This window comes from Lissotriton vulgaris, chromosome 3_1 (assembly GCF_964263255.1).
Source record: "Lissotriton vulgaris chromosome 3_1, aLisVul1.2, whole genome shotgun sequence".
In the NCBI taxonomy this organism is placed as follows: Eukaryota; Metazoa; Chordata; class Amphibia; order Caudata; family Salamandridae; genus Lissotriton; species Lissotriton vulgaris.
This window is the reverse complement of record NC_141689.1, coordinates 1743995901-1744022632: the sequence shown is the minus strand read 5'-3', so window position 1 is coordinate 1744022632 and position 26732 is coordinate 1743995901. Positions and strand designations below refer to the sequence as shown.

The following is a 26732-nucleotide window of genomic DNA, read 5'->3' as shown; positions in this document are numbered from 1 at the left end:
ACTAACCCATACAGTCACTCATACACGCAGTAATTCATCAATACTCCCACTGATGTATCCACTCGTACACCCATATAGACACTCACACACTGCCAATCACCCAGAGTTATTCAAACACCTAGTCAGTCACCCAAAGAATTATTTACACTGCCATTTACTCACCTATACAGTTATACACACACACTACCTCACTTATTTATACAGATAGTACCATATACGTACTCTCTTCAACAATTACTGTCATAAGCACACACTTATTCATGCAGCCATTCACCAACACAGCTATACATACACTCACTCATCCATACAGTCCCTAACACCCGCACTCATGAACCCATACACCCAGTGAATCACCCATTCACACATCCATGCAGGGAGTCACAACCCCCACCCACCTACACAGGCACTCAGGCACCCATACAGGTGATGTCATCAGTGATGTCATTTGAGATGTCATTAGTGATGTCATTGACCATGACATGAGTGATGTAAAAGTAATGTCATCAGCAATGCATTGCTGGGGCACGATTTATAGTTAGCTCTGCTAACTATATTGCCCGAATTTCTCTGGTTTTATACGAGTGAAATCTCCAACTAACTATAATGTCCCTGAAATCTGTGGGTTTTCCAGTGAAATATATATATATATATATATATATATATATATATATATATATATATATATATATATATATATATTAGTATACATATATTCTCACTGAAAAAACCATAGGTTTTAGGGGTGTTATAGTTAGCTGGACATTTCACTCGTACAAAACCATTGAAATTCCTCCATTATAGTTAGTTGTACTAACTATAACTCACGCGCCTGCTATCCACTGCTGATGATGTCACATATTACATAATTCATGACATGGTCAGTGACATCACTGATGACATCACTGATGACATCTCAAATGACATCACTGATTACATCACTGATTCGATATTTAAATAAGTATTATATATATAGGAATCTGCATTGAAGAATGAGTGGAAGTATTAGTGCTTGAACTACTAGTAGTGTGATTGACTGTCTAAATGACTAATTTAAAGTGTCTCCCTAAATATATGGGATAGTGATTTAAGTGTGTGAATATCTGTATCAATCTGTGTCTAGTTGTGTAAACTACTGCATAAGTTGGTTACTACCTATGTGAAACTCTATATTAGTTTTTATTTAGTTAAGTGACTATTTGTATGGGAGAGTGAATGTATGTGTGGTTGGGTGGAAGGTGTGTGATTTTCCAAAGATTTGTAAATAGTTGATTTAGTAGGTATATGAGGTTATGACTGCATGTGGAAATAGTTGTTTGAGTGAGTGCATATCTTTATGGGTGAGATAATGAGTAAATATATTTCTCAATGATACATGTCCAACAAAATAGAAATATAAAAGGCAGTGTATGTGACAGTTCTTGTATTTAAATAAGTATATATAAGACTCAGTGATTGTATAAGTGACTGTATGGAAAACTATACTTTTAATAATGATTTTATAACACACTAAGTATGACTTTCTATGTATCTGAATAAATAAAATAGTGTTGTATAAGTGTGTAGGTCAGTAAATGTAAGTATGATCAATTGTTTGCATAAGTGAAAAGGATGGCTGCATAACTGAATAGGATGTGTGCTGCTGTGTAATGTCAATATAGGTGTATAAGTGTATTTAATAGTGTTGTATTGATGTTTGTCAACATGTATGAGTGAATCTATAGGTAAGTGTTTAGATGTGTGTGTAGATCTACAAATCATTGAGTGGGTTTTTAGGAAGTTGTTTTGGTGGGCCATTCTTTTAAAGATGGTACTTTATATTTTATAGGGAATGATGAAAGGTTATACTAGTGTATGATGAGGTGTATCTGATTGTCACTTGGATGAAGTCATCAGTGATGTCATTTGAGATGTCATCAGTGATGTCACTGACCATGTCATGAAAGATGTATTATATGATATCATCAGCAGTGGATTGCGGGCGGGCGAGATTTAGTTTGTACAACTAACTATAATGGAGGAATTTCAATGGTTTTGTATGAGTGAAATGTCCAGCTAGCTATAGCACCCCTAAAACATATGTGTTTTTCAGTGAATTTCTAAGGTTTTTTAGATGCTAATTCCTAACTATAACGGGCCTGAAACCTTTGGTTTTTTCAGTGAATTTCTAAGGTTTTTTCAATGATAATTTATAAATGTATTAATTGTTATATATTTTTTTTCATATTGTTTTACTACATTTTTTTTATTTATTTAATTTTAGATATCTTATTTTTTAAATTACATTACATTATTTTTAATAAAAATAAAAACATTTTTTTTAAATATTTGAATTCTATTTATTTTTAATTTGATATTTTTTTAATTATATTTATATTATTTTCTATATTGTTTTTTTCCCCAAATTTTTTGTGGAGTCGCGCACCCAAAGGGTACCTTTCTCGATCACTGCGTGGAACCTAGCCGCCATGTTAGGATTGTTGTGTAGGATCCGCATAGGGTGTGTGACTGGAACGCATTTTCCTGCGCGATCACTATTCGACCGGTACGCGACTCCTGGCACATACGTGACATGTACGTATTACATTGCGCAACGCCTGCGTGCTTCCGCGTGACGTCATATACGTGTTGGACGCGGTGGGTGCGCGACTCCCGACACATTTTTTAATGTCTAAAAACCTATATATATATATATATATATATATACTTAATATAAATATTAGGGCAAGACATTATCTGATGTGATCATAAAAATTGTATACTTTTACTTTTAATAAACCTATATTACGTTTAAATTAAATTTTGCGAAGTCGTATTGGGCGCGTGCTGCGTGTACGCACCCTACGCGGATCCCATGTGACACCGAAAAAAGAGATTTGATTGGTTCATAACACTTCCTATTCTAACTATTGAAGGACCCCACCCATTTCAATCACTCCTCTTAGACCTTCCTTGGGAGAAGACCGGTGCTAAGAAGAACCACATTTTTTTGGGATTGCAGACCTGGTTTCGCTTTCACTTAAAAAAATGGCTTCACAACAGCATGAATCTTCAGAATCTGAACAGTCCAACGAAGAAGGATTTGTACCAGAACCACAGGGTTCCCAAAAGTATGTCTCCATCGTCTGGAATTTTTTTACTTTGCCAGAGTGACTTTGCAAATTTGCAAAGCAGTATTATCACGTGGAGACCCCAACAAAAAATATTTGTGTGGCACAGCAAGCATGCTGAAAGACTTGCAATGTTTGCATCCAGTGAACCTAGCCAAAGAGGATTGCAGAAGACTACAAGAGAGTCTACCACCAGTCGGTCGATTTAGTTTGCAGGGTACTTGATAACCATCGCTGTTAGAGTTTTTTTTTTTTTACCTAAAGTTTATTGTTTGTTCGTCCTGTTGACTTTTTTTCCTTTTAAAAAAACACAAAAATCAAAAAATCATTCAAAAAATCAAAAGAAATATATAAAACTACTAAAAAGAAAAAAAAAGTTATTTTCAGAACTAACTACTCTGGTTAAAAAAAGAGCAATATTTGTATGATAATGTGTGAAAGTTTACATGAATGTATGTGCAGTGCATAATTGACTGAAATAATGTATTTGTGGTATATGGTGAATTTATAAGTGCAGAACTATAAGGAAGTGCTGCAGCATGACACTGTAAGCTCTTTAGCTCCAGTTTGCTGTGGTACTTCCGAAGCCCAGGGATGCAACATATGTACATAAATATGTTGCAAGTCTATGCTTCTCTCTGCACTGCTGCTTAAACTGCAGCCATGTGGTGACACAGGCACCCTTGCACCATGGTGCAAGGATATCTGTGTCGTGTGGAGTTTGTTTAGTGCAGGAAGACACAACGTCATGTACAAAAACAATCAGTGAAGGCATTTTTGTCCTTCAATGTATGCTGTGCAATTCAGCATATATTGAAAGAGAAAAAATTAGGAGAAATTAAAACAATTCTCCTTGTTGTGCCGTGCTACACCAACTGGAGGATGGTGCAGCATTCACACACATCTCCAGATTTATGATTTCCTATAAATCTGGAGATGTGTCTTGTTCTATAACACCTATAGAACACCCTTTCAACGCAAAGTGTATGTATGATGAGGGACACAGCTATATTTTCTGGTGCAAAAGGTATGCTGAAAGCAGAGGCATTGACAAAGACCTATATTTGCCAAATGTAGACATTAAATGGATTGGACAGAGAGGGATAAATTGGCACCAATTGATGCCATTGCTTAAATCCTTTTTACACCTTGACCTCATAATTGTGCACTGTGGTGGCAATGACCTGGGCACTTTGACTGGGGTAGGTCTGGTAGTGCTTATAAAGGACACCTTCAGAGAATTGATGTCACTTTTCCCAAAACGAAATGGAACTGGTCCAATCAATTTTGTCCACAGATGAAGAAAGCTAGGAAACATGTCAATAATCTGTTTCTGCTTTTCTCCGAGATTATAGGATGGGGTCCATTTACCACAACAATCTGCATTTCAATATGGATAGCATCTATTGGAGAGATGGTGTACATTTTACAGATGAGGGTAGCAGAGTCTTCCGCATCAACTTTAGACTCTGCATAGGTACTTACTTATAGGTGCCAAAATCTCTCAATAAACACAACAGCTCTTTTTAGAGCCACCCAAGATCTAAACACATAAGCTTGATGTATATCTGAAAAATATAACTTATTTTTCTTGGAGTCGTGTATCTGAGGCGTTAGAGTCATGCACCCAACACACTGGAGTCACACACCCTACACGTTAGGAGTTGTGCACCCAACGCGTGCACACCAGGGGGCCGCTCTGAGTGCTGCGCTGGGTGCGCGACTCCTAATTTTACCGTAAAAAATAGCACCTATGACAAATTTCTGTTCTCCCCGGGGCCTATATGCAACGTTATGAACCATGGGGGGAGCCCCAATGTTCCCCCCGGTCCCAGCCGGCTCCCCGCGTCCTTCGGAAGCCGTCATTGCTTTTCCACGCGGGGAGCTGCTAACATGCTGCTCCCCGTGTGGAAAAGCAATCTGGTTTGCATTTTGAAAGAGAGATCAGGTTTCCCTGCTCTCTCTTTCAAAATCCAAACCAAGTTTGCTATGACAGGGCGAGAGCCTCAGCTCAGCTCCCGCCCTGCCATAGCAAACAGCAGTGTCCCGGGGGTGGGCACCCCAGGACACTGCAGGAGCCGGCCCTGGGGGGTGGTGGTCCGCAGGGCCCTCGAGGGCTCCAGGAGGGGGGCCAAGCGGCCCCCCTCCCACAACATAAAAAGCCCCAGGGTGGCGGTCCCCGGGGCTGGGGTGGCCTATGAGCCCCCTCAACCATTTTTGAGAAAGCCCCAGGGGGTAGCGGTCCCTGGGGCTGGGGGGGCCTTTGAGCCCCCCACCCATCTATTTTGCTGGGGGGGGGGGTGGTTGAGCCCCCCACCCATTTATGTTGTAGCCTCGGGGTGGCGGTCCAGGGGGCTGGGGAGGCCCTCTGGGCCCCTCATAAAATATAAAACTTTTGCCCTTGGGATTTGGCCCCCCGGGGACTAATTATTAAAGCCCGCGCTTTGTTTTATTAATTTATTTTACGGCAGGATCCGTGCACCATGCGAGTATTTTGACGTTTAAAAAAATTAAAATTAAAAATGACAGCCCAAGGGGTCCTTGTGGGACCCCCCAAAAAGGTCTAGAGGGTCAGGGTATTTCTACCCTGCCCCCTTTATAAGTTTCACACACTAGTTCCACTGATTTCTTCAGCCTCGCTTCTACCCAGGCACAAAATGGCTGCCAACACTTCCTAGTTTGGAGTGTTGACAGACAGTTGACAGACAATTAACATGCAGCTCGTGAATGGGAGAGTGCGCTCAGGGTGCGCGGATCCAGCCCGGCTATAGATATATATGTGATTTTGATTTTCTCAGGAACTACTGAACGGATTTACACCATTTAAGCAAAAGGCACGACTGAACCTCGGTCTACCTTTCTGCCAAATGTGGTGTAATTCCGTTCAGCAGTTCGGGCTGTAGCTGCAACTAAAGGTCCCTATGGAAAATTGCATGGGGAAAACACGTTTTGGGATTCCCTTTTTTCCTCGGCCCCTGCTTCATGAATCACCCCAAGACTATCAAAATTTCGCGAAGATTCATCAACCAAGGCCAAAGTTATTCCAAATAGAATGTTGCGGATCTCCTATGGATAATAGGTCCTAACTATAACTACCTACTGGCGACCGCCAGTAGGTAATATATGTATATATAATTTGTTTTAATATGATATATGTAGTAAGTAGAGCGAAGCTTGAATACTTTTAATCCCTGCATTGTTTCATGCAATTAATGATTATATGAAAAGCGGAGTCTGTAATAATTTGTTTAAAGAGAGATGAATGCTGGTGATTAAACATACCAGTGATGCTAAAAATAAGCCAGATTACAAATATGTTTATCCAACATTCTCCCAGTTTATAGTACAGTCTCAGTGGTACATAAATTGGATGCATGTCTTTTGGTGAACTGTAGGTTGATTTCAGTCCTTATTGGAGGAAATGTCAATGTCATTGGGTTTGCATGTAGTATATGTGTGGTCCCTAGAGAAACAAAATAACGTATGTGTGTTGTTGGTTCTCACATTCAATGGAACAGCAATTGGTTGCTCGTCTGAGGCACTCTACAATTTTGTAAGTTCTTCCTTTAGAGACTCGAACATTAACAATGAGTCACTTGCTTAGTCTTGTTTCAAAAAGTGTCACTGGTGAGACTGCCCTGGCATAATCAGCATCCTGTAAAAGGGAGATAGGCATTGCTCGGCATTGTCTCTGGTGCTCTTGTAATGGTTGCAGCATAGCCTTCATATCAAGATAAGACAAAGTGCTGTTCTAAGTACTGGAACTAGTAATGTTACTGTTGTGTTCCAGGGGTGATTCATTCAGAGTAGGGAGAGACTGAGAGGTTCTACTATGAATATTTCTTATTGCAATGGTCTGCTGTAGATAATCGACCACATAGTGCTTGGCTGATGGACACCTGTCTATTTCTCCTTGAACCAGACAAAGGTTCAAGGTTTTACCCCAAGAACTGTAACGGGTGGTCGGTATGATGGTTCAAAAGCTTGCTTGCTGTGGATATCTTCTAGGTCCCCAAAGTTGGGAATCCACTTATCAGCAGCAGTTATAACCCTCTCTTCAAGGGTAGCGGCATCAGAGTAGTTGACATTAGACAGCTTGAGAATTATAGGAAGAGTTGCTTTAAATAAAATGTCAATATTGCCTCATAACATATTTCTGCTTTCTGCTGCTCCATGTGCCTTATATCAGACATTTTTTTTTAGAAAGTGGAGAGTCTGTTTTTTCTATTTTTTATGGGCAAATAAAAGCCCAAAATTAGCACTACATGATTCATGCCTCTAGCCGAGGATGCATGATTAGTGCTATCAAATTTAAACTTATATTGGTAAACTGTATTTTCAGCATATTGAGCTAGATTCAATTCAGAAAACAAATACCATTGTTTTAAAAAAAAAATGTTTTAAGACCTTTATTTTGGAATTAAGAGAACACAGCTTTGGCCTACAACCCGTGGGGCCGGCCGCCAATTCTTCCACATATGCAACAACAATCAGGTTACACGGCCCAGGCCTCAACCCTCCAGGCCTGCCCCCGCTGTACATAGCATTCAGTCTGTAAGGCATGTGTTAGTTACGGAGTGGAATAGGTCCAATTTTATGTTTTATAACGTTGAACGGTCTAGTTCAAAATGTAAATCATTTCGCTCCACCTAGAAACAGTCACGGTCACAAGTTGCGGTAATACCAATCCACCTCAGCACCAGAAATACAACTGTATGTCATGCATCTCTCATAGTCATAGCTGGTTTTAAAACAATTCACTCTATTTCTTCTGAGCTGACCTGCGGGACATTTGGAGCCTTGCATATGTTTCCCCTAAAGTCGTTCCATTTGGACCATATCTCCCCCCACTTACGGGGGCACCCTCTTGTCACGTATACAGTTTTTTCTTGCAGCATGCACCAATCCATGTCGCTTTGCCATTCCATCAGTTTTGGTGGGTTGGGGGCTCCCCACGATCTGGCAATGTTCCTCTTTGCCACCATTTGCCCCAGTGTCACCCATAGTTTCCCTTTTGGAGACAGGTCTGTGGGTTCCCAAATGTTCAGGAGACATCTCTTAGCCTCCGGACGGATCTCAACTTCCCAAACCTCCTGCATACACATCACCACTCTTCTCCATTACCTCTGTATCTTCGGGAAGTCCCACAGTATGTGAAAGAAAGTGCCCGTCCCCCCCACAACCCCTTCTGCAGAGCCCCTCTCCGTCCCTCCCCATCGCCTGGAGTCTAGTACATGAGATATAGACCCTGTGGAGAATTTTAAGTTGGATTAGTCGCAGTCGGGCCGAGATCGCCACCTCCCTAAGGGAGGCAAGAGCATATAGCCATTCTTCCTCATCGATCTCTAGCCCATCAGCGACCCATTTCTCTTTAAGGGGAAGGAGCGTGTTGGGGGGATTATTAATCAATTTCTTGTACGTGAGGGAGATGGCGTGGTCTGGGATGTACCCGTCTAGTAACCTGTCTTCTAATGGGGAGTTTTGGGGCAGTATCGTTTCCGGCGGGATGTGTGTCTGCAGGGAGTGTCGCACTTGCATGTATCTGAAATGTTCAGTAGGGGCTAGATCATATGTGTCTTGCAGTTGGGCGAATGAGCGAATGCCCGTAGGGCCCCAAAGGTCTCTAACTTGTGAGATGCCTATCAGATCCCATTGACGGAACCCCTTGGTGAGTCTCAGGTTGCCCAGTTTTTCGGAGGCCCAGAGTGGAGTTGCCATAGTGAGGACGTCTGCCCACCCCAACTTTTTCTGGGCAATATGCCACACCTGTACTGAGTGCCGAGTTGGTCCCGTGAGGTGGTGTTTGCCCGGCTTGGAGTAGAGTGCGACCTCGTAGTTCCCCCCAGGAAGGAGCCACCTATCCATCCCTTATTCCGGCACCATATGTCCCCTGGTTGATCGCCACGAGGTGGGCGGCCCAATAATATTTACGGATGTCTGGGAGGGCGATTCCACCATCATACGCAGTGCAATTCTTGGCGCCCCCGTCCACAGCAGATCACGCTGCGACGTTTCAACTGCTGCGAAATACGAGTTGGGAACTAGGTCGGGGTAGTTTTGCAAACCATATAGAAATCTTGGTAACGCCATCATCTTAAAAAGGGACGCTCGGCCCAGCAGTGATAATGGAAGTTGCTGCCAAATTTTAGCGTCCCGTTGAAGCGGTCGTAGAGGTGGCATGAGATTCCTCTCGTACAGCAGAGTCTTGTCTGTGGACGCAAAGACTCCTAAATACTTGAAGCCGTCTTCCGCTATGGTAATGGGACAGGTGTCAGGGAGCTCGGGGGGGGGGGGGTCTCCATGGAGCACATAGAGGTGGCATTTACCCCAATTGATCCGAAAACCGGAGTTTCTGCCGAAGCTTGCGAAGATGTCTAGCGCCGCCACAATAGACCTGCGCGGTCTGGAGAGGTACAGGAGGATGTCATCGGCGTAAAGGGAGATTTTATCCTCCCATCCGTCCGAGAAGGCTATACCTTTGAGGTTGGCATCTTGCCTAATCCAGGCCGCAAGCGGTTCCAGGGAAAGCGCAAATAGGCGGGGAGAGAGGGGGCATCCCTGTCTAGTCCCCCTCTCCAGGCCAAAGACCTCCGACGCCCTACCATTAACCACCACCTGGGCCAGCAGTGCAGTGTAGAGGAGGCGGATCCACTTTATAAATTTCGGCCCAAAGCCCAATTTGCAGAGTACAGCTATCATGTACGGCCATTCCAGAGTGTCAAACGCCATGGTGGCGTCAAGAGAGACCACCACCGTGTCCTCCTGCAGCTTGTGCCACTGTCCAAGCTGCCCGTTGAGGCGCCTAATGTTGAGTGCGGTGTTACGGTGTGGCATGAACCCGGATTGGTCCGGATGGAATAATGTAAACAGGACCGGCTGCAGGCGGTTCGCCAGTGTTTTGGCCAGAATTTTGGGCTCTGCATTGAGCAGTGAGATTGGTCTGTATGAAGCACAGGACTCCTTAGGTTTCCCTTCTGTGTATAGCCACTATTGTCGCTAGGCGCTGGTCCCGTGGCAACAGGCCCTCCTCATTACTTTTTGCGAAAATACGCTTTAGGTGTTTAGCGAGGGGATCTGGCTTGAGCTTGTAGAGCTCTATTAGGAGGCCGTTAGGTCCCATAGTCTTGCCTGGGCGGAGGTCAACGATAGCGCGCTGCAGCTCAGCCTCTGCGAGCGGGCTCTCCAGGGTGTTCCATTCTTCCTCCGACAGGCAAGGCATTTGGATGTTCGCCAGAAGGTCTACTGAGTCTTCTTCTACACGATCAGTCTCCCGGCTGTATACCTGTTTATAGTGTCTTGCAAATTCAGCCACTATCTCCCGGGGTTCAGTTACCATAGTCCCAGATACCGTTCTGATTTCCGGCACCACCCTGCTGGCCAGTTGTTTCTTGTCAAGCCATGCTATAAGTTTCCCAGCCTTGTCCCCTTGGTCGTATAGCCTTCCCATCTTGTGCCTGGCGATTGTTTGGGCCTCCTGTGTAACTAATTCCTTGTATTCTGCCGTTTTCAGCCGCAGCCTGTGCTGGGCCCCTGCTGACCCCGTTTCCTGCACTTCATTTTCTGCCTCTCAAGGTCTGCCTCCACTGTAGTGACCTGCTGTTCTTTCTCCTTCCGCTTACCTGCGATGGCTGACAACGCTTCCCCCCTAATCACAGGTTTAAAGGCCTCCCATAGGGTAACTGGGGAGTCTACCGACCCGAAGTTGATGTCGAAGTATTGGGTAATCGAGTTGGTGAGCTGCTTCCTAATCTTCTCATTCTTTAAGTGCCAGGCGCTTATCGGTGCAATGCAGCCCTCCTGTCGAGACCCAAACGTGAGGTGCGTGAAAACCGGCGCGTGGTCAGATATGCTCCGGGTCAGGTGAGTAGCTTCCTGCACCGCTATGTTGTGGTGCAGCAGGGTGAGAATGTAATCGAGGCGAGAGAATGATTGATGGGGTCCAGAGAAGAAGGTGAAGTTCGTGTCGGGTGGATGCAGCAGCCGCCAGATGTCCGTGAGCCCGAAGGCATCTAAGAAGTTCGCCAGCCAATGCTGTCCTTGTGGTATGTCTCTGGGGGGATGTCTGTCCAAGGTGCCTGACACCACTGCGTTATAATCGCCCCCTAGTATCATTTGACCATCAGGGAGGGAGAATATCAATTTACCCAGATCTTCGTATGCTCGAGTGTGGAGGCCCGGTGGGATGTATATAGAGAGCAGGTTAATGTGGTAGCCTTCCCATCTGCCAAACACTGCCGCGAAGCGACCCTGGGGGTCCGTTACAGTGCGGTCTATGTGAAGGGCCAGTGAGCGGTGCAACAGAATTCCCACACCCCTGGAGCCGGAAGTGAAGCCGGAGTGAACTGCAAGTGTGTATCCCCCCCGGTTGAGGGCCAGACATGTGTTTCCCATGAGATGTGTTTCCTGCAGCATTACCGCATCCGTCGGTGCCTTTTAATGAATTGCAGGACTATGGTACATTTGAGCTTGTCCCCTAACCCGTTAACATTCCAGCTCAGAACTTTTAGACTATTTTCCCATTTCTTAGCCATAACCGTTGCTATGTGAGACATTGTTTACCTGTATTCTGGTGCCTGATGCGATCCTGACAGTGTGAACTACTTGTGACCGTGAAACTTCCCCAACTCCCCAACCCTCCCAACATCCCCCCCAACATGTGCGATTCATGCAGACTTTGAACAGCATTACCGTTGTAAAGCCCTCTTGTCCCCCCCCCCCCCAACTCGGTGCATTGTAACCACCCTTCCCCGCACAACAGTCCCCCCCCTCCCTGCCCCCTGCTCTGTGGGTCCTCGAACTGCCCACCACCCCAATTAGCAGAGCGCCTGTCGCCCAACCCCCCCCACCCGGAAAGAGAGGCAAGCCCTCCCGAGGAACTTCTTGTGGTAAACATGGCTGGCCTTCTCCCCCTTCGCCAACCCATGTTGCCCCTGTAAGTCATTTACACATGTTTGAAGCACAAAGAAATACCGGTTTGAGGTCCCCGAGTCTCGTGTCAGCTATGTAAGCCACCCAATGACAACAACCCCCATTGTTACACTGAATGCAGTATACGTTACTGTTCGAAGATCAACGGCATCAATGTTCGTGTCATCATCCGACTGCATTGTCTCGGGCTGAACTCCAACGGGGGCTGTTTGATCTTGAGCGCCAAGACCTCTGGCTCTGATCGTCACCGTCCTGTCTCCCAGCCGCTGAACCAGGGGAGGAAGTCCCGGGTTCTCTCCAGTTGGTGCTGTCCCTTTCTACCTGGGCTTCCGGCGCTGCGTTGTCCAACCACTCCTGTGCTGCCGCTGGTGTGGTGAAGAAGTAGGATTTACCTCCAGAAAGAACTTTCAGCTTCGCTGGGAAGAACATCATATATTTGAGTCCTCGCTCACGGAGTGCTGCCTTGACCCCTTGGAATGAGCGTTGTTCCTGTTGGACTTGCAAGGTGAAGTCAGGGAAGAATCGGATCGTCGCCCCTTCGTAGTGCAAGTCTCCTTGTTGCCTGGCGACTTGGAGGATCGCGTTGCGGTCTCTATAGTTAAGCACTTTAGCAATAATTGTTCTCGGCAAGGCCCCTGGTTTTGGCCTGGGGATCGGGACTCGGTGGGCCCGTTCAATGGTGAAGATGTTCGCCAGTCTCTTGGGCTTTAGGTGTTGCAGGATAAGGTCCTCTAGAAACAACTCAGTGCTGTGTCCCTCCAATCCTTCCGGCACACCTACCACGCGGATGTTACTTCTTCGGGCCCTCCCCTCCTGATCCTCAAGCTTCATCGCCATTTTCTGGTGTTGGTGAATGAGCTCATTCACCCTGTCCTCCAGTCGCTTTTCAGAGGCCTGTAGCGTCTTTATGGCCCCTTCATTAGTCTTGGACCTCTCAGTGGTTTTCCCCAGGTCTTCGCGTAATAAGTTCACCTCAATAGAGATCTTGTCAATCTTCGTCTCAAGGTTGGCTCCCAATGTCTGGATGGCGGCCATGATGGAGTTCAGTGACGGTTCCGCCTGCTCCTTACCGTCCTTTGCCGCCACAGCAGGCTGTTGCTGCGTACGAGTCACTGCATATTGATCCATCTTGTTAGTTTGGGTCCCTGTTCCTCCTTTGGGGGGCCGCATGGTGAAGCCGAGCACTCCGAGGATGGATTGTTGTGTCTGTCATCAGCGACAGCGGCTATCTGCGGGCCCGTGTCAGCTCAGGATGCGGTCCGGGGGCGGCCGGGAAACACCGGAGCCAAGCATCAACCACTGGATACTGGTCTTGGTCGTGATCCACTCTTCACACCGGTCGGGAGGGCAGGCCCCAGGGCCGGCCGGTGTCCCTCGGTGCTCAGTCCCCAGTTACTAGGAGGCCCCGCAGGGCCAGGTGCGGCACCACAGTCCCGATTTGAACATTCAGCAGGGCGCCTCTCATTCGGGACAGCAGCCGCGTGAACCTGTCAGCCCACGGTGCGGCCTCGCACGGCCTGCCCTCTGTGTTCGCCCCGCAAAGCCAGAGTAGGGTCTTGTACTTTCCTTCGGGCCTCAGGAAAACCGCAGGTGGCCAGATGAGCACAGTCTGCCGCACACTCACCTCGTGGGCGCCACCCGCGCCGTTACTGCTGTACACCGGCCTTGCTCGCTGTAAGTGCCCCAGACCTGGGCCTCGAATTTGATGGCCGGCGGCGCTCGTGCTTCACGCCCAGGAAAGGCCCTCCACCAAGTTGCCGACTCCAGCGGTCCGTTTCCGCCGCACCCCTGTGCCTGTCTTATCGTGCTTGTGTGGGTGACGCCCGGGGCTGAATAGATCAGGGGCGCCACTCTTTCCTCCAGCGCCTCACCACACCGGAGCCTTCCTGGGACCAGATACGGGTATACTCGGTCCGCACCCCCACTCTGGGCCTCGCCTTTCACGCCCAATGTGTGTGGGTTACACCAGGCCTGCGTCACTGGCGGTAGTAGGCCCGCCGGATCAGTGTCTGCATAAGTTTATTAAGGCCCGTGCAGGTCGTGCGGTGGGTCCGCGAGTGTTCAATTTGCCGCCGGGCACCTACTGCCTCTGTGGGGCCTCGCTGTAGGGCCGCCCCTACGTACACCCTGGCCGTGTGTCTTAGTGCCCTGCAGGGGTGCCTCCGCTCTTTCTGGGCAACGACGGGGCTCCGCCTATCCCCCCAGCAGCTCCGGTGACGCCCGAGGCCGTCCACTAGCCTACCACACCGCCGGGCCCACTCGTGTCACTGCTGGCTCGGAAGGCGCCTCACCAACATGGGCGGATGTCCCCCGGAACTCCGGTGCACTCACCCGGCCCCGCAGCCGCCTCCGACGGCAGGAGTCCTCCCCGCCGCGCCGACCTCAGGTTCTCCACATCTAATTAAGTCCCCGGCTCCGGGCGTTACTCTAGGCCGCGATGTACACAGCGGCGGATCTCGGCATTAGCAGGGAGTTACGCGATGCAGGCAGGCTCTCCGTACAGTGGGGACGCTCCGGTTTCCTGTGTGGCACTTTTATACCGTTTTCGGGCAGGATAAATGTCCGGATTTACTGGGGAGATTTGCCGGACCACGGAGCACTCCTAAGATGCGGCCATCTTAGCTGGACGCTGGCCACGCCCCCCCAACAAATACCATTGTTATGATATTTATTGGTAACCTGTATACCAAAGCTGTTAAAAATCCTAAGAAAGTCCAACAGTGGACACTGTAAATGTTCTTAAGAAGAAATAATAATTAAAAAAATATATATATATATATATATATTGTGATGCTCACAATAAATGCAGCAACTTCAGGAAAATCCTGAAATTCTTAATGAAAGCTTTAGATGCATGATAGCTTAATATTGGCTTCATTTATCTGAGAGGTTTTTTGTTGGGATCACAGTGGAAATCTTGATGTTTTTGTCAAAAATGTAAACACTGAACTTCAATCTTTCTATTGACTGTCACTTAATCAACCCAGCAGACATTTTGCAAACACTGCAATTGAGTAACATTAAGCAGAATCCCATATTGGTCTTAAAATTAGTTATTGTTCACCCTGCTATGGTTATGACTTATATGGGCCTTTAATACCTTCAATGAAGTCACACCTTTAGGCAATTTGGAAATCTATAAATAAGCTCAATTTTTCAACTGTCTAAGACGCTGATCTTCATATACTGTTTATGGTGTTCAATGAAGAATGTGGGGAGTTAGTACCATTTAGGTGGGAGCTAGTTCTCATTTAGACTGGTACTACAATTAGATTTTTCAATAGTTTTTTTTATTTCACATTTTTTTATTGGTTGTTTTTAACAAAGCAGAAATCATAATAACACCCAATACGCACAAATGAAAGGTCATAAAAAGTTAGTAACCAACATGAAAACAAACAAAGCAGAACAATGTACAAAGGTGATTGAGTCTAAGGTGACTTCGTGACATACTAGATACTACAAACTGGGTAAAAAGTCAGATACGTGTTGGAAAATATGTAGGGCTATAGGAGTCACCTTAACTAGCATTTGAATTATATAAATGTACAAGAATATAAGCTACATATAGGAAATCAAAAACAAACATAATAAAAACAGGATGGAAAACTAATAGTATGTGTCCAATGGGACAAGGTATGCATTGTCAGTAATTACAACTTTTGAGATACAGTGATCTAGGGTGAGGGCATCTCATTTATGTGGAATATGGGTGACGCCACCCAGAACTGTAATTCATGATGGTTTATTTGATTTGAAGTATAGGTCTAGGCTATCCCACATGTGTCTGGGGGGGGGGGGGGGGGGGGGGGGTTCCATGGTGAATTCTGGAGAGCAATGTTGTTGGCTCCCCTTAGATTGGAAATCCAGTTCAACCAGCACTTGTAGGACGCTTTACGCGTGTCTTTCCAATTGTTTAGTATGATCTTAACAGCTGCTGTCAGGAGTAGATCTAGAAGCGCCATATCATTGTCATTTAGTGAGTTTTCCCTGAGGAAGCCAAATGTTAGCGTGGATAATTCCGTTTTGAGGTAGCAAGTGAAGAGATTTGAGATGAAGCCAAAAACCCTGTCCCAGAAAGGTTTCACACACTTGGAGAATAGTAATAGATGGGCTAGGTCTCCTATCTCTTCATTACAATTCCAGCAGTTAGGGTCTTCACATATCTTGTGTGAATGTAGCCAGGCTGGAGTCCAATAGGCCTTATTTAAAAGCCAAAACTTTGTCTGGGAAAGGGATAGTGAAATTAAAAAAAAAAAAAAAAAAATACATGGTTGAATATTTATCAGTGATGGTTGTTGTAATGTTTTTCATTTCTACAGGCCAGTACAAATGAGAGAATTTAAGAGACATTATGGAAATCTTTTTTTAAATAAAATGAATTTCTGATAAAGCATCATGTATAGTATATTCCCTCCATAAAAAATATAAATTCAACAAGCAAGAAAAAGGAATAATAATGTACATTCCACAAGCTTTCATAAACTACAATTCTTTTATTTCAGCAGTAACTCGAATGCATGATGACTTCCATTTTAATATGCATGCCAATTCCACAGCCAGGAAAAACACAAGACGAATCAAGTCGACAGCTCGAATGTTAATTAGAAACACAACTGTGGTGTGCACGCCTCCCGCTGTCATCGTCAGAAGTGTATAGAACCGTGAACGGCAGACTTTAGCAGTCAATCAGGCTTTACCTCTTTTCTTGATGTGCCTTGTTGGTGTGCATAAAATCAGACATGTCAAACCATGTTAAAATTACTAACGAACAACAATTCTCTTCTAGATTTTGTGGCAACGGACAGCTCGAAAAGTTCAACTTGACTTGGCTAATAGCCTCCCTAGTTTTGCGGCGGAAAAATCCCTGGCTCGAAGCGACGAAAGCTGGAAAGTTCTGCCAGTTCCGAGGCGGCTGCAGAACAGGCAGGTGGACATTGGTGACATGGCCCCCGCCAACACCGAGCGCTTTATCAGGGCCCTAAGGTCTTCGGCTCAGGGCATACAGGTAATAACTGCACAGGGTACTGGGAGCCGCATCCTCGAGTCACAGAGCTTTTACATGAGTGCGTTTTACTCCATCCACGAGTTAAATTATAACGCAGTGCTTAATTTGTAAAAAAAAAAAAAAAAAAAAGTGCCCGGGCCCTCACTAGGAGGCCACTGCAGCATGCACCACCCATTGCCCTTGCCAGCGCTGCTCATGACCGTACCAACACAACTATTCACTATCACACTCCTAAAAGTGTGACTATTCAAACTATTCTAGGCCTCAAAGCTGTAAGAATGGCATAGGTACTGGTAATAGTCATCTTAATGTATCTTGAACTAATAAGCATCTGTTGTTGTGCTCATCTCTAAATTAGACAGTCAGTACCACCATGGTACAGACTGTCATGAGTACATGTTTTGATAATTAAGTGCTGGTGCTGAACACTGTTGACCACTGGCTCAAATTAAGCACTGCACTTGTGTAAACCACACCATATCAGTATTATATAATAGTAAATCAAATTGGCTGAATTCACATTTTGCGAAGCACTGAAGTTGGGTGCGTAAATGGCTTTGTGAATTATTTTGCTTGTGTAGTTTGCTTTAGAAAAGAGCTTACTGTTCTTATTTTTCATCAGTGAGTTGATAAACACTTGACAGTGCATCCCAATTCTTGAAGATTGCAAGCATGTGTTTACCAGTGTTTTTGCTTCTATGCGGAACAATGTCTTACATTCACCCCAGTACCGAGATCTGGGCCTAAATCCATTGCTTTTTTGCACTCCATGCCATTCCAGTTTAGACACAGCCATATGCAGATTAGTCTTGACCCTGTTCCCCATGGGAACCGTCCAGCCCGAACTGCCACGTCCTACCTGGATTTGAAATAAGCATTCTAGGACCAGTTTTGGGGTGTCACCCCTCAGCAGCAAGACTAGCTTGACTCCAGTGGCATGGAGAGCACGGGACTCACGTCTGTGTATACCCGTCCCACTCAGGGAGACAAATTCAAAAAGAACAATTGGTGGACAGAATGCTGAACAATGTCAAACATTCACCCCAGTACAGAGATCTGGGCCTAAATCCATCATTTTTTTTCTCCCCATGCCATTCCAGTTTAGATTTAACCGTATGTAAATTCGTTTTGACCCTGTTCCCCATGGGAACAGTCCAGCCCAATCTGCCAAGCCTGGTCCACCCTGGACTGGAAGCAAGCATCATAGGACCAGTTTCACCTTGTTTCCGGTCCTGGGAGTACCTGGCTTGGCAGTTCGGGCTGGACTGTTCCCATGAGGCACAGGGTCAAGACTGATTTGCATATGGCTGGTTCTAAACTGGGGTGGCATGGTGAGCAAAAGAACAATGGATTTAATCCAAATCTCTTGACTGGGGCATAGTTTGATTTGCTCTGCATTCCGTCCATCATCTGTGTGTCTTTTGCTTTCTCGCCCTAAGTATGCCAGGTATGCCCAGATGTGGGTCCAGGGCTCACTATGCCCCTGGATTCAAGCTAGCCTGGCTGATGAGAGGTGATGCCCCGAAACCGGTCCCATGGTGCTTGTGTCCGGTCTAGAGAGGACCTGGCTTTACAGTTCGGGCTGGACTGTTCCCATGAGGCACAGGATCAAGACTGATGTGCGGATGGGTGGGTCTAAACTGGGGTGGCATGGTGAGCAAAAGAACCATGGATTTAACCCAGATCTCTTGACTGGGGATGAATGTTTAATTTGATCTGCATGTCCATCATCTGTGTGTCTTTTGCTTTCTTGCCTTAAGTGCACCCGGTATGCCCAGACATAGGTCCCGGGCTCACTGTGCCACTGGATACAAGCTAGCCTGGCCGATGAGGTGTGATCCCCCAAAACTGACCCCAGGATGCTTGTTTCCAGTCAAGGGAGGACCTGGCTTGGCAGTTTGGTCTGGACTGTTCCCATGAGGCACAGGGTCAGGACTGGTTTGCACTTGGCTGGGTCTAAACTGAGGTGGCATGGTGAACAAAAGAACAATGGATTTAACCCAGATCTCTTGATTGGGATGAATGTTTGATTTGCTCTGCATTCCGTCCATCATTTGTGTGTCATTTACATATGTAAATAGGCTAGGGTGAAATTGATGTTACATCTTCTTTGGACATGTGCTTCTCTAGGTTGACTTCAGTGAGAAACACAATGATGACCCACACCATTAAGCACCTCAACGCTTTGTCAGGGGTAGTAGAGATATATCAGTGTGTATTCAGCAGCCTAACCTCCAAAATAGACAAAAATATGTTTTACCAGTCTTTTCAAAAAATGTTTTCTCTGCAGTGATTGTTGTATTTAATTTAAAGGAGAAATGATTCATGTTATGTGGTGTCTTCCTATTGACAGCATGTCCAATGGACTTATATTAGCCTACTTTAAACATAGAAAGTCTTTGTATTCCACTATCACTCAAACTCACATCTTATTGCCCTCTCTCACATCTCATTACCTCTCACATGCACTCTCTCAGATTTTTCTCTAGTTCACAGGACTATCATTAAAAAGATTTTTAAAGTAAGAATTATATATTCAGCTGTTTTAATAAGCACATACCAGTACACAGTTTGGGGTCATTCACCTTCTCCTTACTGAATAGTATGACATCTTGTTAGGCCGCCACTCTCCCTGAGCACTACTCCTGCCTCTCTCGCGGACCAGCCCGGCTGCCTCTCTTATTTCTCTTTTCTTTATGTTTATTACTTTGGCCCTTTCCCAGCCTTGTACCACCCCCTGCGCTGGTTTCTTGCGCCACATTCCCACCCCTCCCACCTCCCCAGGACTACTTAATGAAGGCCTCTGTGCGGCCGCGCTGCTGGCACGGAGAGGGGCGTGCCACAGGCAAGCCTGTCTGCACCAAGACTGCGCCCAGCGCCACGACCCCTGATCGCACAGCTCACATTTGCTACTCCGCCTGCGAAATTCGGAGCCTCCAACCCAAGCTACAATACAACAACTTCTATACCACCTTGCGGCACTCCACAAAAGGACCCTTCACCAGCCACCACTGCCACTTCTCTTACAATGTCAGAATACCTGCAACCACAAACCTCCATCGCACACCCCTCCAAAAACCCCAGCTACACTGCTGCCTACTCAACATCAGATCCCTCTGTAAGCATGCCACTCAGGGTGAGCTGGGACACTGAAACTACCCTTGCTCCCAACGTGATGTTCATCACCAAAACCTGGCTCACCTACGCGCCCACACCCAACATCACCACTGCCAAGCCCCCCACCTGGATACAAGATGATTCACCGCGACTGGCCCAACAGACCCGGCGGAGGCATCACCATCATCCACAAAGACTCCCTCGACTGCATTGCCATGGACGACGACACCACATTGATAATGGAACACCCAAATGGATCAAACCCAACGACAAAACCACCATGAGAGGAACAGACCTTCAGGCTCCACGCCAGCTTCTGTAGCGCTATCCCGGACTTCATCGCCCCACAAATAATAGACTCCAACCACCATATGTCCTTGGAAGACCTCAACTTGTACCTCAAATACCCCTGTCAACTCCAACACCACATTTCTTCTCGTAAACTTGAGCATCACCGGCCTCAACTGGTCACCACCCCCACGCACAGCGCAGGACACACCTTGGACCCAATTTTCTCCACCAACCACCACGCCAAGTTCTCAGACAGCAGCAAGTGACCTTGACAGACCACAGCATTGTTCTCTTCTCAATTGACAGCCCAAAAGAAGCCACCATGAAACACCCCGTTCCTCCCCGACGCAACTGGAGCAAAGTCACCAAACCAATCTGGATTGCTGCCCTGAAAGAAACCAGACCTCCCCCTCGACTCTCTTGAACTCAACATCCAGCACATCTCCAACTGGTTCACCTCTACCTCTAATAATATTACCCCGCGGAAGAACATTCCCAGTAGAAGAACTACCAACCTAACCAGATGGTTCACTCACATACGAATGACCCTCAAATGCCACTGCAAGAAGCTGGAAAGACTCTGGTGCTCTAACAAGACCCGCGCTAATCGTGACACCTTCAAGACCGCCCTCAACAGTCACCATCACTGGCTCAAGGAAACCAAGAAAGTAGCCTAGAAGCTAGCACCAACTATACCAAAAAGTCCCCAGACTCCACCACATTGGCATCCAAGGCAAGGCTCTCGACTGGATTGTCTCCTTACTCTCCAGAAAAACTCAAGGTTTCCACCTTCCACCCTTCGCCTCCGCACCCAAAAACATAATTTGTGGTGTCCCCCAGGGTCCTCCCTCAGCCCCATTCTCTTCAAACCTACATGACTCCTCTGGCTAACATCACCTGTACCCATGGAGTAGACATCAGCTTCTATGCCAATGACACCCAGCTCATCCTATCTTTCTTAGGAGACCCAGACACCAGAAGACTCAACTTCCAAACCACCATGACCAGCATCGCCACCTGGATAAAAACCAATTGCCTTAAACTCATATTGAGAAGACGGAGTTCATCATCTTTGAAACCAAGCCTTTCCCTGGGACAACACCTGGTTGCCCTCCGCACTCGGCCCAGCACCAACCCACTGACCATGCCCGCAACCTCAGAATCATCCTGGACGGCCACCTCACCATGAATCAACAGATCAACTCTGTCTCCGCCGCTTGCTTTCACACCCTCCGCATGCTCGGTAATATCTTCCGCTGGAGACCCATCTCAACCAGAAAGACAGTAACCCAGGCCCTAATCTCAAGTACGGAAACACATCCTATGCCAGAACCACCAGACAACTCCTCAACTGGCTCCAAACCATCCAGAATTCTGCAGCAAGACTCATCTTCGACCTTCCCAGAAGATCCAGCTTCACCCCTCACCTCAGGCACTCCACTGGCTCTCCGTTCAGAAAAGGTGCCTCTTCAAGCTCCTCAATCATGCCTACAAAGCCCTCCACAAAACCAGACCCACTTACATCAACAACTGTCTTTCCACCTTCTGACTAAAGAGCGCCACTCCTGTTCCCTCGCCTTTAGCCCAGGTCACACTCATCCATTGGAGCCAAAGCGGATGTGCTCCTCCTTCCTCACCGCCACGTCCTGGAATGACCACACCCCTACATCTACGCATGTCGCCCTCCCTGAGGGAATTCAGGAAACAGTGAAAGACCTGACTCTTCAACCTCCACCTCTCTCTGACCGAGGATTGCTCAAACCCCACAGCGCTTGGAGACCCTCCAGGGTGACAAGCCGTGCTATACAAGACTCAAGGATTGATTGGTGGTGTAGTCAACCCTGCCAACGTCACAGCACCTTGTGAAACGTAATTTTTTTTTCATTTACATCAGATTAATTTGTAGCCCTGCATTCAAAGACACCTCAAACATGTTGCTTTAAGCATGCTCCCTGTGACAAATCTCTCACTTTGTCAGTCCTGACATTTTAACAGACATCACATTGCATTCTAGGACTTGCCATTTTGATGTCAACCTTGTAACTATCAGCTCAAACCCCAGCAGCAAAGTGCAGTTGGGTAAAAAGTCAAGATTAGATGAAGGTATCAAATATAACAATGCAACACCTTACAGCTATGAATGTTCGTGCCTGTAGCTACACTTTGTCCTTGATGTTTAAACCCTGGGGTGTTTGGTAGGTGACCTGTACTCAATACTGGTGTGTTACGAAAGGGAGCTGATGTTTCACTGGGTTTACCCATCGCGTGTCTGTGAGTGAATGTTATAGTTCATTTTGGCCAAAATTCTTATGAGCCAACCATTTTACCTATCATTGAGAGACTTAAACACTACCAAAACTTCAAATAGGATTTTACTACTCCCAGATTCTCTAAGGTGTATAAACGAATTAGTTTGGACCTCAAATATGTTTCTAAACCCTGCGCCTTCAATTCAACACACAAAACTGAAAGAAACAAAAGCAAGAAGAAGCAATATTTTAGTGACATCCCAAAACAACAAGCCTCAAGCAGAATAATCGTAATCTATTCTGTTTTGCTGCAACACTGTGTCTTTTTTGGCTCCTTCAGAAAGAAATAACAATGACTCATTCTCTTTCACTTTCTTTTCTCTGAATGGCATTTGTTTTGTAGTAGTGCAATAGCAGTTTTTACGTGTTTACTCAAATGAGGGCTGTTTTCCTTTCATTAGGGTTTTTACCAGTTATTATAGGTTTATTCCTAAAACAGGATAGCCTACACATTTGCCAACACTTTTTAAACATCAGAAAAATTACACACAAAGAAGCCAATCCTTTCCATGGAGATGATTTTCTCCTGATTGTTTCGATATTTTTCTTCATGTGCTCGTGAGTAGTATGTATCTCAAAAATTACTGCTGGTGAGGACCATATACTCAGGTATCCCCTTTTTAATAACTAATAATTCGCTATGTACTTGAACGTGATATCTCTTGGGTCCCGAATACTCCAAAAATTAGTTTTGAGCCGTACACCTCATAGAAGTTGAGATATAATGTTGTTTAAAAAAAAAAAAATTGGCATTTTATGAACATGGGTTATGTTACCGAGTAAGTAATTTACATTTATTATCACGTCTTAATCACACCTAACGTATAATTTGGGAGGACATTATCCAACAATATTAGTACCTTCAATCCACTACCAATAGGTGTATACAAGAGATCTGTGTAGTGTATAGCAACTCCTTCCCCCTGGATCCGATATTATCAGTAGCTATGTCAGGGTGCGTGTCCTCAATAGCGTTTCTCCATGAGAAGTGGTGTGTCATTTCTTTGCCAGTGTCAGTGTGGCCGGGTGGGAAGTGTTGTACTGCCATATAATAATCAAATGTGGTCAAATTTAACATATTGAAAACTAATAACATATAAACCAACTCAACTAGCGCAGATTGGGGGTATCAGAAGGGGTTTGAGAGACGTATTATGGGTAGTAATCAATGTGGGATAATTTAGGTCAGGGCGGCCTCGGCTTGTAATCACGCCCAATACAGTTGTATGATTCCATGGCATGTCAACCGAGGGGGGGGGAGAAGAAATTGGGGGACGAGGCATGGGGAGAGGTCACACTCACTCGCTAGTTTCAATAAGGCCTCCCCCAGGGATTCCCCATGGTTCTCAATTTAAAATATAATGTTTACATGAGTAAGGACACATATTAATTTGTCCTGAATGCACCTGACATCCTTGCTGAATGCACGTCACTAAATTCAGGCCATTTGTGTCACTGCATCTGTTTGACTTTGTACCGATTACCGTTTAGCTAGCCGCATACAAAAAACAGGTTTGTTAGAACCTCGGTTCAGTGGCCACCAGAGGGCTACACCCTGTGTCAAGGACTCTGAAAAATTTACTGAAGACAAACGAGAAAAAAAAAATAATGTGTTAAACATCAGTATGAGGGTGTACTTTATTCTAGTAAAATTATATCTTCATATATTCTTATTATAACAAAAAACTAAAAGGTGCCCTTACTCATATTAAGACTACATTTCAAATCTCAGGAATGCATGAACTTAGAACCCCAGTATATTTGAAATGTATTCATAGGAGAGCATTACAGCTGATGTAGTAGTGCTCAAATAAAAGAGAGAGAAAGTAATGCCCAGATTATATATTGTTCACTTTGTTCCTATATAACCCTTTTCTTCCTCTCTGCAGGAGTCCTCCCATTGGAAACAAACACTATGTTGCAAATAGTAAAAAAAATATTTTTAATTAAACACTCTTTGGAACCTCCTGTGAGTCATGTGTAGGACCACTTGATGTCATGCCCTTTTTTGTCTCCTGCAAAATATGTTAAAGCTAACATAGAAAGTGGGAGGGAGGTATTTAGCTATTGTGCTGGGACGAGAACTACTTAAATAGAGTAAGTAATCAAGAAATGAACTTCTTATCCTTCTTCCATATCACTATACAACTAAATTACATGCCAGAGTAGTTTTCGCCATCTTTAACCTCAATGAGAATCAGACTCTATTCACACTTGTTAGGTTAAAGAAGTATCCTAAATAGGGTTGTATGTCAATACAATGCGGTGTTTACACCACACTACCATTACAAAGCTGGTTACCACGACTTGCGCTGTAAGGTGCTGGACTTAGGAATAGTAAGATTTACTATTCCAACACCAGCCTACGTACAGTAGGGAAGGTGTTGGAATAGTAAATCTACTATTCCTTAGCCAGGAGCGCCCTCAAGCGCAAGTCGTGGTAACGACTTGCGTTGTAAAACCAGTGTTGTAATGGTAGTGCGGTGTAAACACCGTGTCGTAATGGATGTTCCCCCTTAAATAGGCAACCACTGACATATAGAATTGAACTTTTTCTAGAGTCTTCTCTCAACAAGTTCTTGCTTGGAGTCACTGTGAATCCCAGCAAGGTCTGATTTGCTCACTGACCTCCACGAAAGAATTGAAGAATTTGGGTTAGCCTAAGACACTGGGAAAAATAACAAAGCCAGTGGTACAGACATCTGTCTGACCTCAAAATTTGATCAGTTTGGAATTATTTGTGGCTGTTCTAAGGACTAATGCGAACTTGCCTGACTTAAGAAGGTTGTGTATCAATATCTATCACCTCCAGGGTTAAGCACACATTCAAAATGTCTGACATCAAAATGACTGAAGGGCCACACAAGACCTCCGAAACACAGGAGAAAATGCTGTATAATAACAATTGGATCACAAAAATTATGAAATTTGGTCCATGAGAATGAAGAGCCTCATTTTGCAAAGACTCATTTTATGTGTTTTGTTGTTGCCCAGTTACAACAATATATGCTGCAGTTTTTATCTAGGTTCTGTAACTTGTAATAACATATGTCCCAGGTTGATACACAGAAACTAGTTTCACATTTGAGTAGCAGTATATTTATGTACGTATTATGCTAGAAGCAAAAAAGCTTGGTTTACAGCATGTGGGAAAGAGTATCTGTATACTTTTGAGCACCATCTGTACTGATCTCCGCACAGACGAATGCTCCCAACTTCTTCCCATCCCATAAGCCCATCGATGATGCATGGGAGCCTAATGGGCTGTCTGTAGTTCACAGGAGGTCTAGTGTAGGCTTCCACGCTAGTGGTTGGTAGTCCTTCCCAAAGTCACTCTTCCAAGTGTAGAGGCGGTGTTAACAGTGAGTTTGCTGCACTCAACCAGGCACAAGCCCTTGAAACTGCCTAAAGAAGTGTGTTTCACACTAGAGTCCAGACGAGGCATGGGAAAATAAACTTTACCAAACAAGGACCCTGTTGTGTCCTATAAAGGTAGACACCAGGAGCCAGGATGTATTTTCAAGTCTTCTTTATTTAGTCTTATGTCCAAATTACATCAGTCTTGCGTCCAGCCAGCACTGGTGTGGTATCAGCCCCACCAGGAGCAGACTGCCTAGCTGCTCAGCCCATCTCTAACTGTCACCACTCATCAACTCAGGTACCCAGGCATTCCACACATCACAGTCACACCAACATTCTGTAACCAACTCACACTCTGGCTGAGCAGCTAGAGGCAGCAGGGCTGGAGTACATGCAAATACAAATAAGTAGGGTATAACATTATCCATTTTTCTGCAAAAAAAAACAAAAAATGAAAATATGTAACAACAGGCAAGAACTATAAACAGGAAAAAATAAATAATGGTACGAAGTTCTAGGATGCAGCAATAAAGACAGAACATCACAAGAAAGAGAACCATTAAGTCAAGAAAGGATGGCTAAGACACACCTAGTAAAAAGCAAGAGCAACAA

The 26732-nt window shown here is 45.4% G+C and overlaps 1 protein-coding gene across 3 annotated transcripts in view; it reads left to right on the top strand.

The window, feature by feature from the left end:
- Window positions 1-26732, top strand: part of LOC147728393 (ureidoglycolate lyase-like) — a 481711-nt gene that overhangs the window by 310585 nt on the left and 144394 nt on the right. For all 3 annotated transcript variants that reach the window (XM_086962176.1, XM_086962177.1, XM_086962175.1), the window contains one exon: window positions 16825-17043. In XM_086962176.1, the coding sequence (XP_086818302.1) occupies window positions 16825-17043 (219 nt within the window). The remainder of the gene's footprint in view (window positions 1-16824; window positions 17044-26732) is intronic.